Source organism: Artemia sp. Qi Xiang Cuo, chromosome 2 (genome assembly GCF_049724085.1).
Source record: "Artemia sp. Qi Xiang Cuo chromosome 2, ASM4972408v1, whole genome shotgun sequence".
Lineage (NCBI taxonomy): Eukaryota > Metazoa > Arthropoda > Branchiopoda > Anostraca > Artemiidae > Artemia > Artemia sp. Qi Xiang Cuo.
In genome coordinates this window covers 59,365,450-59,379,636 of record NC_142795.1, presented here as the reverse complement: position 1 = coordinate 59,379,636, position 14,187 = coordinate 59,365,450, and the positions used below count along the sequence as shown (strand labels likewise).

Here is a 14,187-nt window from a genome sequence, read left to right as displayed (position 1 = left end):
ACTGAAATAAAAAGTAAAACCCACAGAAATGTTTAGCAAAAAGTTGAAACTCTAACAATACTCTCTTCTGCCTTGGGAAGATAGGCGGTGATTCGTGTTCCAAAAATTTGTTTTTTTTTTAGTTTTCCGTGATCTCAATAACAGTTTTTCGCTCAACCGCTTTCAGTTCACTTTGAACACTTATGCAGCAAAGGAGTAATAAATAAACCGTGACAATATCTTGCTGGATAAGAGAAATCCTTCTGGGTTTCATTTTTACTTTTATTTAATCTTTCGAAATATTCTTGAGAATCTCAGATATTTTTTTGGGGGGGGGGGTGAGAGGGTGGTCACGATAAACACTCTAGTAATAGCTTATCTGATCTTATAGAATTTGAACTGAAGAACTAATTTAATCAAATGAACAGAGTAAATGAAGTCAATGATGTAATGCTAAAGAAGATGATCTCATTTTAATCACAATGATAGGAAAACCCTGGAACTTGCAACTGGGGTGATATCACCGTTCCGGGAGCTCGGCATAATGTGTATTCATCACCGACCTCTAGCATCGTCAGTGCTTCTTTTTCGGTTTTTTTTTTTTTTTTTTTTTTTTTTTTCAACTAGTACAATTGTTTTTAGTAGTAATATTGTTTTTATCAGATTTGACATGCTCTCTTATTTTTAGTGTTTATTACAGTCTTTTGACAATTGTTGTATATTTCAGTTTTTATTAATTTATAACATGTTTTAATATATTTAACCAACAAACTTTCTAATGATTACTAAGTTCGTTATATACAATATTTCATAGTGTTTTTGTGCTAATTTTTATTTCTAACAAACTTTTTTGTTTTCTTTTACTAATAGAAGTGTATTTTTTTCAATTCTTTGTACTGAATAAAATTTTCTGTAGTTTGGGAAATTTTTGTGTAGTTTTTTCGGCGATTATTACAAGTTTGGCAATGTTTGCTTTTTAGAGCCGTTTTGATACCAACACTGTATCATACATTATATCTCAAATTCCGGTCTGGCTTTTCGATCGTTGCGTTATCTTTCAAGTGTTCCATATGCAAGGTTCGGTTTCATCCACATATCTCAACCTCTGGGGGAGTGAAGGTTACAATTTATTTTGTAACTAGTTAGTTTAGTATTATTGTTTTTATTGTTGTTATTTTCTTAGATTGTCTCTACCTGGTATACGGTTGTAAAAAAGCTTTTTAAGATGAAGTTTTTGTTTTCTATGGTTCAATTGATTGTTCCAAGTTTTGCCTTTGATTGCGAATAATCGTAAAGTAATATAATTAGTAAAACAAAGAGGTACCTAGAACTATATTAGTCAGTTTAATTGTTTGTGAACTCCTAAAAATGCTTCTAATCCCAGTGAATTTTGCTATTTATTAAACATATATTAACTTTCCAGATCGAATGTCGTCCTTTTGCATGCAACCTATTTATCAGATCTTTCTATTTTTCTTTTATTGGCTCCGTAAAATTAATATTCAACTATAGTTCATAAAGTCATCCTTTTTAGGGAAGACGAGCACGCTTTAATAGCTCAGTATTGTCGATCTTTGACTGCCAATAGTCGAAACGAACGATCCAGTGAACGATTAGATACAAATATTGGACCAAAATCGCCAGCTCAGTTAATTGCTGCAATTGACCAAAGCCATAAAGAAGAACTCGAGTCTATGATACGGTAAGAATGAACAAACATTCTAGCAAGGTAGAGTAAAGTAGCGCCATCTAGAAAAAAGTAAAAATATATATTGCGAGAGAGTCAGTTGACACAACTAAATTTTAATTTAATTTTGATCTGGTTTTATGAAAGTTTATTTCTTCTTTTCCTTCGTATGATTACATTTTGTTTTAGGGCAAAGCAGTTTAACTCTAGCTGTTTAGTTACAAGGGGAATAAAGCTCTTCATGTTGCTTCCAATAAGGGCACGGACTGATGAATAAAATGGAACGTGCAGGGAACCTGATATAGTTCCCTCCGCTACTCCACAATGAATACGAAGAGACCAGATTATAAATTCTGATGTTTTACAACTTATGGTTAGAATGTCATGATCAGCTAAGTCAAAGGCTTTTAGAAGGTCAACTCCTTTTTATATGCTGAATGTAGAGGGGCGGGGGGAGGGGACAGAATATATTTTTCAAAATCTAGGGGGAAAATTGTGTTGTTTCTTTTAAATTTCTTCAATGAAAATGCCAAAAAAGGGATTTTCAATACTTAATATTTTAAGTATTGAAAATACCTCTTTTGGTATTTAAAATAATATTTTATTTACCAAGTGTAAAAAAATAATGAGTATTAGAGGTATGTCGCAGGTTAAAGAAGTGACTCATCTAAATACTAGAGTTTATTATATATTTCAAACTGTCCTGCAGAAACCTTTCGTAAAAGTCTTGATCTTAAAAAAAAACTGTAAGTGTAATAGAACGTACATTAGCAAAACAGAGAACAATAAGCTTTAGATCTGTTTGAATGTCTAAAATCCAGAGAAGATCAATAACGGCATTTCCCCTTTTATCTCTTTTAGAGCCTACAGGGTAAAGGGCAGGGCAACCAGTATTTTCCCTTTATTGAAATTTTGAACTTAATACAGAAAAAAGTTTTGAATCTTATGCTTGTAATCTATACCTGGCTGCTCTATTATGCCCTTTTCTGTTATATCCCATTCTTTTATGAGGGTTGTCTTTTTAGCTCAATTTATTAGAAAAATATGTAAATGTGCTTGCATTGTTGGTATAATTTCGAAGGTCTAAAAGACTGAAAACAAGTCATAAGATTAGCATAAAATTATTAAGTATTTCAAATCTAATTGACTTTCTGGATTTTGATTGTACAGAAATATGAAATCAGGATAATTTCACCAACTTGGAGTCACAGTTCATGACATATTCCATTTAAGCTTGTTTTGTTTTTCATTTGCGTCAGTTTTAAAAGGGAAGTGGGAATTCCAACCTGAGGCGTGAGACTAAGCTGAGTATTTGACAGTCTGTGTATTTAAGTGGTCAGTAAAAATATCCCAAGAAATGTGAATAAAAATACAGCAACAAAAATTCTAGAACACAATATTTTAACAAAATGCTTGAAATATGAAACAGAATTTGTGAGTAAAAAATTTGTGAATAAAGCTCTTATCAGTAATTTCGTATTTTGTATGGAATGTTAAGAAAAAATATAATTTTAGAAATTATTTCAATATATTTTTTTTTTAGCTAAGATTATACGTGAGTGTTTTTTGCTTAGGAAATTGCTTAGAAATATACCAGAGAACAATTTTTGGAACTTTACCCTTGCACAAGCGTTTTTTGGTTGTTCCTCAGGAATTTCATCTGAAAGAACGTAAAAGAAACGGCTCTATAATCTTCAGTCGCTCCTCGGCTGCTTTGAATTGAGCTGATATTAATATTTCATATTTATTAAGGCTTTGAAATTGTCAATATGTACATTAAGTTAAAATTTTAATTTGTTATACATTTTAGCGAACTAGAAGAAGAGAATGCATCTCTTCAAGCAGAATATGAGAGACTTAGAGGTCATCAATCACCTAGTTTAAGTATATCGTCCACTTCTGACCCAAATCAATCCTTAGATGGAATTGTCTTGACCACAGATACAGAGCGGGAAATGCTTGCTGAAGCACGAATGCTTCGACAACACAAGGCTAGACTAGAAGCAAGGATGAATATTCTAGAGGAGCACAATAAGCAGCTAGAAGCGCAGCTAGCCAGACTGCGGAAGCTTTTAGCAGAAGTAAGTATGAATTATGCTACATGTCGATGCAAGTAGAGTGGTATCTTATTTTTAGTTTAGTTGGCTATTAAGTGGGATACCAGTTGGTCCAATTAGGTAAGCTGGGTTCCTTGAAATTCGTCACAGTGCACGCGTGCATGATTATTCATGCAGTTTCTTTCTTTTTCTTTTCTTTAAAAAATCACCTTTTTCTGAATTTCTTAATTTCTACATTTTTTTAAGTTGCCTAAAATACAAATTAAATAGCCTAGAATATCCTAAATTTGACTTTGGAATGCTAGTGAACTCAGAGTAATATTTTTGTAACATTTGCATTCATATTGGTCAATAGGCAATTCGGTTATTTTAAAACTAAACTAGTAAATCACGTGGACCGTTTTTTGAAGTAAGAACCGTCGTGATGATGTAAGAGAAACTTTAGTTATAAATGTAAATTGCGTCACAAAGTAGAGCATTATCACTGACACTAAATAGCATCACCAACATGTCATTACTTGTCTAGTTTCCCACCAAAAAATTCCACAGCTTTGGGAAACATGATTGTCTGATCAAAGCTGTATCAAAGCTGGTAGGTAATACAACAATTCACAATGAAAATTGTCCAGTTGCGTCTTTGTCCTTGCTGCAACACGAGGTCGAGCATTCTGAAGCAGAACAGCGCCACTAGAAAGTAGTCTCTGTCGGTAATTCCGCACCTAAGCCTTAATATTGATTCAGGGTACTCTCAATATGTAATTACGACAAATGTTGATATGCTCATAAAGCTTATGCTAACAGTTGGATGGATGGTTAACTGGTTAACAGAGTTTTTTTTTGGTGATTGGATGGACCTGAAAGCTGGTGTCACGTCTTGACAAATGTTCAAGTTTTTAATGATGTTACGTTGAAAAATAAAAAGAATGTTTATATATTTGTTTGTAAAACGATTTACGTTCGTAATATAAGTCTCTTTTACTTCATTATAGAAATATTGTTAATATGTAGTATCTAAGAATAGCTGGTTAAGCTACTGATAACTTTTTTTTATCTTCGTAATCCTCAAAAAATTAGGATACGGTTTGGCCCCTAATATGATTTCTCAAAAAATGTATTAAGTAGCAGAAAAAAAAAATGTGCCTCAAAATTTTCCATTCTGTGGAATTGTGTTGTAACAGAATTTTTATCAGCATTTTTCACGTTTTTCTACACGGTTTATGTCGTTAATGTTACAGTCTTTATTGCCATCAATGCATAAAGTATAGAATAAAGAATCATTGAAAGATCAGATTTTGGACATAATATGAATTTTCATTCTCCTTGTTGCTGGTGTAAATCTTTTGGAACTGAACTGAACCATTTTCCATTTTTGTAACTGTATTCATCCTCTTTAGAAAGTTTTGTGTAAACAAGTTTTTAGCCTCATTTCTTATGTTAACCATGGAGTTATTGAATTCAAATTTAAATCTTGAATAGCGCTTGCCCATCAGCCAGTAAAAGGGTCACTGTTTTATTTTAGCCTGTACCTTCATCGTCTCCAAGTCGAACAGGAACACTTCAAACTCGAGCTGTTACAGCATCTCAGCTTGCCACAGATATACCATATCGTGTGAATGGGCATGAACATCACGAATCCAGTAGTAGATGTAAGTAATCTCTAGCTTTCCTTTACCTTTTTTTTATGTCTTTAATTAACAGTAAACTGTTAGGTTGGTACCAAAAGTTGCAAGACCAAGCTTAGCAGAAAAGAAAAGTAGAAAGGTGACAAAGAAAAATGCAATAATTTATTTTTAATGCTCTAATGCGAAGCCTTTCCCTGTGGTAAGGCTTGCCTTTACCATACCAGAAAACTAAAGTGCAATAAATAATTTCCCTTTTGTTCATCTTGAAAACTCGTGTCTGTTATATTACATTGTTACTTTATGATTTTTCCTTTTTCTTATGACTATCTTTTCCATCGATCTAAGCAAGGATAACAAGCCAAAGTTTCTACGAATTCTTTTATCTTTTAATGATCAATTTATCAACCTTTTTTTTTGCAGTGTCAACAGAAGCATTAGCAGACTCTCAGTCTCTGACTTCCCGTGATTCCAGAAGTGCGTCAAGACCACCACCCCCTCCTATGGCACGAGGGGTCGGTAACCTTTTCAGTATGGTTGGTGAGTATATTATCACTAGTTATTTATTTATGTATGTTTATCTTTGTAAGTTGTTCTCTCGAACTTGCTCATCATATTAATCTTATGATTAAAGCTCATTGTATAATTGTCATATACGTTTATTTCTAAACGAAATAGAGACACTGTAGAATGCGAAACATCTTATTTTAAAAATCGTGGGAGGGTGTAAAAAGGGAGGCTATGAATAGATTGGGATGGAGGAGGAGCGTGCGTGGCTGTGTTGGCCTTAGGTGGCTTGGTACTGCGGTGAGTTAGTTGTAGTAGTAGTTATTTTAAAGATCCAAATATAGATTGTTACACGTTTAAAGAGGATTAAAGGATAAAACCAACCCGGAATTATTTAACAGTACAGAACAAAATATACAAAAGAAAAACTGGCAATGATACCCTCAATTTTAGAAATATAAACACCGATATAATTATGTATACGTAATACCATATAATTAGTATGTATTTACGATATGTAAATGTGTACATGTGTTAAAGCTCTCGAGAGCCCATATGGACAAAATGAACTATCAACTGTAAAACAAAACAACAAAATAGACAGATTTTTGGAAAAGCTGATAATAACAACCTCTTTTTCCTGTAAGGAAAAGAAGAAATTTTGTAAACCTAAAATAAGTTAGAATAGAAAAGATTTAGCCGCTACAATTTAGCATCGCACCAAGTCAGTTTTTTTTATAGGGAAAATGATGGTGAAATTTCTGTTGAGGAAATTCGTGAGCCTGGTTTACTACTACATCGAATTCTTACTTTTTTTAAATTCTTACTTTCGTTTCGAATAACTTTGCTTTTGATAACACTCTCCTATTCTTCACCTTTTAGCAATACTTAGCCAAGCAATGTGTTATTGACTGATTTGGTTTGTGAAATGGCAGGAGTTAGTGTCAAGAGCCTGTCTCAGTCCAAAAAAGCATCAATAGCCAATTATGACAAACTAAAGCAAGCTTGCTCCATGTTTGCGCCTGTTACCCAAATTTTTCAATTAGTATTAGATGAATGAAAATGCGCAATATTAAGAAAGCACGATTGACTGATACCTGATTGCATCTTACTTGTTCAATAAAAACAACTTTAATTTTTTTCAATTAGATATAATCCCACATCAACTGATGGAAAAGCATAGAACACAAAATCAAAGCTAAATAGATTATGACTAATTTAAAAAAAAGTTATCTCGTGCAGAGACGTAAGATTAAGCATATATCTTGGCAAGTTACTTATCTGAAGATTATAATGTAACTACACCCGTTTTTTTTCCATTTGCGGTGAAAAAAAAAATTAGTTTTGATCGGCTCTTCTTTTTCAGATGACCTAGGAAAGGCTGTTGGGAGTTTGGTGGCTGTCATGAACGACGAAAACGGAGGCTATTCAGATAGTGACACTGAACATTAACTTTTGAATTATTTCAACAGTGATGTAGTCATTAATGTATGGAGTAGCACTCCAAAGTAATTTCCAGTGAAAACGAAGACACCCTATGATGAACGCTAGAAGTGCTCAATTGTACAATTAATTAGTATCTTTCTAAAATTAAAACTATATAGTTCTCAAACTATCATGACTTTCACTGTCAAATTTGAGAACTGAATTTACACAGCAAATTGTGAAAAATATCTCTCCCATTTGCCTCAGACTACAACACTGTCGATAATATCGCTACTGTTTTATCCAGAAGAATGTACCTTTTAAAGAAGACAATCATGCAAATCTTATTTTCATTTTCAGTGAAACTAGCCTGCAGAAAACGAATGTATGTTATGGACATAGCGAGAATATATGGCATTATTTGTGATGCCCGGCATATATTAATGTCACTTACACATCACCCCATGATCTCTGAAAGTGACAGTTCAAAAACGATGCTTTTTTCAGGAATGTGAAAAATTACTTTGGGAAGTCCTATATTTCTTCTTCAAACAAGATAGTACTCGGGCTTCATTTTTTCCCCCGATTGAAGTATTCAATTAAATTAGATATTACTATAAATTTGCTTGGTTAAGGATAATAATTATTCTTGTCGCTTGACCTAAAATTTGAAAATTTATATTTTTATTCTTTTAAAAATGACGTAGCAACTGTGCGATCAATGAATACCTACTTGTCAAATTAAAATTATGCCCTTTTTGTTACAGGTTATTTTATAGTTGCTTAAATCATTTAGCATTCGTTACTGAAATATGTGCTGTTTTTTCTGCTTTAACGCTTTCAAAAAATGAGTATGACATTATGAATAATGCCATTTGTTAATCATTTGGTCCGTAACGTATACATGGTTGTGCTTTAAAATTTGAATGCTTTTTAATTGGGTTTTGGGCGATTTTAATTTTCAATTGAATATTTTATTTGTTGTTTTAATGTGTATATGTGCAAGGTTGCTTTTTACAACCGATTTTTGTGAACACTGACATTGTCTGAAAAACATGTTTCTTATCAGTCATTAAGCGTACATGAAACAATAGGGTTTCCCGCACCATTTTGGAATTACATATTTCTTCCATGTCATCAAAAAGCAATTTGGTAACAATGTAGTGAATCCACCCTTGTGAAGTAACTTCTATAGACACAAAATTCATACTTCATTCTCATCAGAAACCCTCTATGAAATGGTTTTATAGGCGCTTTCAGTTTAATCCAAGTTTTATCCATGGGTTTGTTAGGCTATTTGAAATAATACGTTTTGTCGATATTTTGCGTGATTCCTATTTTTGAAAATTTTGCACATTTTCGCCATCTATACCTAAATTGAAAATCGTCTATCACAATGAGCCGAATTACAAATTATACGAATATACTTCTAGAAGAAGTGTTTAAGAAGTCTCCCATTAAAATTTTCTTATCTCACACCTCTCAAATTAAAATTTCATCTTCTTCCTTTAAGTTTAAAGTTTTAGGTCAATTTTGTCGCGCGGAAGCAATTTATGATTTGGCTCATACGAAGAAGCAATTCCAGAGTAGTTTTTTTGAAATGATTGTTCCAAAATGGTGAACATTATTTTTTTATTTTCTTAGTCATCTTTCTTTATTTCACGAGGTCAATCAATTTGGTTAAAAAGCCACTCAGATTCAGCCATCTTGCAATGTAAAGAACACAACCCTTGCAAATTATCTTTATGTAAATTCAGTCCATTGGTGTTTTACTAACGAAGGCCACCCTTTCCTTTCCTTCCTCTCTCCTCTTATGAAAACAACAATGACTCATGTCGTCAAAAGTCAAATTTCGGTCACACGATTATGCCTTCTTTGAAGGTCTTGAAAAACCAGTACATTTTGAAAAAGTAAAATATCAGTCAACAATCTATCGAGAAGGAAAAAAGAGAGAAGAAGGTGGAGTTGCAGAATCTCCAACTGAAAGACTCTCTTCTCTAATTAGGACTAAATAATGGTCTTCAGAAATTGTAATGGCAACAGGGTGACAATTGGGAGACAGGGGCGGGGGTGTCCGTCCCGCTAAATTTTGAAAACACCTGTTTTTTGTATCTTCATTTTAATAAAGGTCCTTGCTCCCCCCCCCCTATATTTTCGCGAACTAGCGTCACTGAATGACAGATGTTTAATTGAAACTTATGTAATTGTGACATATTTGCATCCAGTATGAAAAAAATTTGTTGGAACTGCGAGTAATGCAATTTCTAGCTTTACCTTACGTTGGAATGAACAATAGAATCTCCAAGATTTTGACTGTAGACTCCAACAATAGTAAAATAGTATAAGAAAAATAATCTTGGAAGATTATTGAAGTTTGTGACTGTTTTCTACATCAGGAAAAGAGAAATTCACTCCCTTATAAAAAACCTGAATATACCTGAATTTCCCATTTTCTCCTTGTAGCCTACTTGGTTACAGATTGTTAGTCAAATTTACCCTCTCTTCCATTTTAATACATAAATGCTTTACAACATTGAAAGACTCTATAAGCCCTCTATCGAGGGAGAGAGAGACAGATGATAATCAAGGAACGGAGATTGAGAAGCAGGACAAAATGCAAACTAACCAAACGACAGCAACCCAATGCAAAAAAGTAGGAAAAGCTCTCAAAATACAAGAAAACCATCAAAAGACCAATTTAGTCTAACACTAACCGGGGTAAAATTTCAAAGTGAGATAAAATCCACAATGACGGAAACTAAAGATGAATTTGATCTTAGAGAGACTAGAAATTACAAAGTAATTTGGAACATGGTGCAGATAGCCACAATGAGTGGGGTTTTGGGACTCTATGAATTGATTGAATTATTTATTATGAATAGCTTCCGACTGACAGTTTATACTAAAAACAACAAAACCCCCCTCTTTTCGCGAAACAAATTTGTGCCTTTGTATTACATACATTTTTATACAAAAATTAACCTCGATTTGCTTCTAAACAATTATCGAAAAAGACTAACGCACAAAAAGTTAAGAATTATTTCATCTAACTCATTAGTGGTTCACAAATTTGGACTTTCCCAAGTACCTAACAAGCATGGGTGCCCATATGGGGGGGGCAGGGAGGGGCTCTTGCCCCCCCCCCCTGGCTGAATGATGCTGCCTTATTTTTATATTTTTGTTCTGAGATTTCTAATATATAGCATTAAAAATAGCAATTAGACGAAGTTTGCCCCGCCCCCCCTGGAATTCAGCTTATGGGCGCCCGTGCTAACAAGTGCTATTTTTATACATCCAGTACTACGAAAACATTAAATTGTTGATAGAAGAGCATCACCGAATGTGGAAAACCATGTTGTGACCAAGATGGGCTCAAGATTGCACAACGTCTCCTTTCAACTGGAGGTCCCAGGGACTTCTTGCTGTCCAGTTCTAAGCCAGCATAAGCGCTTCCATTTTAAGCGAGTCCCAGGTGGAAATGCGGTGTTTTTATTAGGAGATTTCAACGACCAGGTTGGTAGAAATAGGGATGGATGGCATCCTAGCCTAGGTAAATTTGGTGTAGGAAAAGAAAGCAGTAATAGTCACAGACTACTGCAATTTTGTAGGTATAACACTAGTTATAACCAATACAACATTTAGTTATAATTTAGCCCATAAGTTAACATGGTAGTCACATGATGGTAACACAGCTAACCTTATTGATTATGTTATTGTAAACGGAAGACAGGCAGGATCAATACAAGATAGTTAATTGTGTTAAAAGTGAAGATCACCATCTAGAAGTATCTAGGCTTAATTTAAAGCTGAAGTTAGGAAGGGTAACTACCTTCCGGGAAGCTATGATGCTGTTAGACTCCAGGATGTGAATTTGAGAGAAACCTTCCAGGAACAGTTGGTTACTTACTGGAGAATCTAAAATTTGACTATGTAAAACATAGATGGAATAATTTTTGGAAAATAATCTGAGAAGTCGCTGATGGTGTCTTAGGGAAGAAACTTAGAAACACAGCTAGGAATATTAGTGAAAATGCTTTATGTTTAATAAAGAGAAGGAGGAGCCTGTACAAAAATTATGAAAATAAGAGGAAAGTAAAGAAAGTGGAGAAAGCATTAAAACATAAATTAAGGAAGTATGAAGTGGAGGCCATGGATAAAATTGCGAAAGATCTGGAAGATGCAGCCAGATAGAAAAATATCGTACTGGCATGTTCATAAATTTGAGAGGGAATAGTCAATATGGACTTGTCCCAGTTAAAGGTCGGGACGGGGCCAGAACTAGCTATAAGGAGAGAGTTAAAGAGATGGGCAGAATATCTTGAGAATGTGCTAAACCGTGATAGATTTTCGAGAAGAGATATATAAAAGAATGAAAAAGTTTGTGACATTTTGGATATAAAGGAAGATTTATTTTGTGAGGAAGAATTAGTGACGTACTAAAAGGATAATTTTTTTTTTAAGGCAACAGGTGCTGATATGTATAATAAATGAGTTTTTTAAATATGGTGGTTATGAGGTTAGAGATAAGTTACTGAAGATTATGAGTATAATTTTTGAAAAGGGGGAAAGTACCTAGCGATTTTGGGAAAACTAATTAAACCCTTCTATAAGAAAAGTGATAAGAGTGAGTATGGTAATTATAGAGGTATTATCCTGGTTTCGGTAGGAAGCGAATTACTTAGTATGATCATACTTTTTAAACTTGCAGATAATATAGATGAAGTTTTAAGAGAAGAAAAGTGGATTGTAGCAAGGGTAGAGGATGCGTCGACCAAATTTTCACTCTTAGATTAATAATTGAGAAGTGTTTAAAACATCAAACGCACTTAGTCTAGTTTTATAGATTATAAGCAAGCGTTTTACTCAGCTGACAGAAGGGCTTTAGCGAAGGTCCTATCCTTGTATGGTATACCAGATAAATTACATTAACGTGATTAGTACTATCAGGTACTATTAGTGCGATGCGAGAATAACATTACTGCAATTAAGGTAGGAAATGAGGTTAGCAGCTGGTATTGCATTAAATCAGGAGTTGAGCAGAATTGCGTTCTATCCCCATTTATATGGATCATTTTGATGAACTTGGTAGGAGCACAGCAAAGACAATGTGAGAACACGGAATGAAATGACGAAGTAAAACTCTTCAAGACTTAGATTAGTAAGATGATTTAAGCATTCTATGTGAAAATGTTAGCAAAATGAATGAACTTTTAGAGGTTTTGCGAGTTCAGAGTGGAAGAATAGGTTAGAAAATTAATACTAAGAAGACTAAGTCGATAGGATTAGGAATAAGTGAAGGTGAGGTTGGGTAACGAGAAGATCGACCAAGTGGGCAGCTTCACATACCTAGGTATATTATTAATAAAGACGGTGGGTGCAGTGAAGATGCCAAAAGTAGAATAGTTAAGGTCCAGTGTTGTTTCTTTTCACAGTTGAAAAAAGTTTGAAAGAATAAAAAAATTAGTCTGCGAGCCAAGATTAGAATATTGGAAGCTACAGTGATAACAGTGCTCAAGTATGGTTCTGAAGCGCGGGTGCTCCAAAAATAAACGCAAAAGGATTTGCTAAATGTTTTCCAGAGAAATTGCCTTTGGATTGTTTTGGGCAACCGACTGACTAAACGTATCCCAAACAGTAAACTGTATCAATAATGTGGTTCAATCCCACTTTCTAAGACGTTCTGCAGGTGAAGGATGACATATTCCCAAACCTTGTCGGCCAGCCATCTAGGGTCAAACGAAAAGCCGGTCATCCCCGAATAGGGTAGGAAGATGTTGTATGGAAAGATTGAAGGAAAATGGGTACTTCCTGGGAGAGTGTAAAGAGGAGGGCTTTGAACAGATTGGGATGGAAGAGGAGCGTGCGTAGCTGTGTTGGTCTCAGGCGGATTTGTGCTGCAGTGAGCTGTTAGTAGTAGTAGTAATGTAGTCAATGCTACTTGACTATTACATTTTTTCCTTTATCTCAGTCTCCTCCTCTTTTTTTTATTAATTTTCGACTTCTGTTTCTTTCGTGATTCACTCTATCTCACTCTACTCTGTGATTTATTTATTTATTAAGACCAAAATACGGTAAGCTTTAACAAGCTTGTCGCACTTCTTAAGCCATTTACCCGTGCCCCAGCCATTTAAACATTTGCCTCTCAAATACTTGGACTATCGGTCTTGGCTTTTCTCTGTCTACAATTAGCAATGTCTTGATGCAACCTACTGCAAAATACTTGATAACTTTAATTCAATTTGATAACTTTAATTCATGTCTTGATGCAACCTATGCAACCTACTGCAAAATACTTGATAACTTCGGGCCCCAGCCATTTAAACATTTGGCTCTCAAATACTTGGACTATCTGTCTTGGCTTTTCTCTGTCTACAATTAGCCATGTCTTGAAGCAACCTATGCAACCTACTGCAAAATACTTGATAACTTTAATTCAAAATCAATTTATTCCCCAATTTACTTCTCTCCCGCTTTATTTTTTTTTTATTTGATGGGGCGAATTGTTTCTCCATCTCAATTCAGTTGCGTCAAGATTATGTTGTTTTTAACGCGCTGGTACACATTCAAACGGAAAAGAAGGAAAATTAAACTACGACCAGAAATGATGAGAATATGCAATATTAAGGTACATATTTAATTTTCTTCTTCGTCCAGAATATTTGCAGATCTTTCGTACCAAAAAACTTATAGGCTCAACCATGGGCGTAGGCAGCATATTGTCTAGGGGGGGCAGTCGATAGTGTGATGGAGGGCCTTTTATCAACTGCTTTTCCAACCATCTGCTTTTTCAGCCATATCTAATGTGAATTTGAAGGTCTAGGGGGGGGGGCAGCTACTCCCCCCTGCCACCCCCTCCCTACGCCCATGGGCTCAACTAATGAATAAGAATTAAATTTTAACAGAAATAACTAAT

General features: G+C 34.4%; 1 protein-coding gene across 4 annotated transcripts in view; it reads left to right on the top strand.

Moving 5' to 3' along the window:
* LOC148955446 (dystrophin, isoforms A/C/F/G/H-like) overlaps positions 1-8,451 on the top strand; it is a 504,509-nt gene extending 496,058 nt beyond the window's left edge. For 2 of the 4 annotated variants that reach the window (XM_089102283.1, XM_089102291.1), the window contains 5 exons: positions 1,514-1,681; positions 3,477-3,747; positions 5,243-5,369; positions 5,766-5,882; positions 7,216-8,450. In XM_089102283.1, coding sequence (XP_088958409.1) covers positions 1,514-1,681; positions 3,477-3,747; positions 5,243-5,369; positions 5,766-5,882; positions 7,216-7,301 — 769 coding nt within the window. In that variant the 3' untranslated portion in view covers positions 7,302-8,450. Of the gene's footprint in view, positions 1-1,513; positions 1,682-3,476; positions 3,748-5,242; positions 5,370-5,765; positions 5,883-7,215 lie in introns of all 4 variants that reach the window. The other 2 variants (XM_089102277.1, XM_089102295.1) reach the window with 2 other exon arrangements.
* Positions 8,452-14,187: the final 5,736 nt, after the last annotated feature.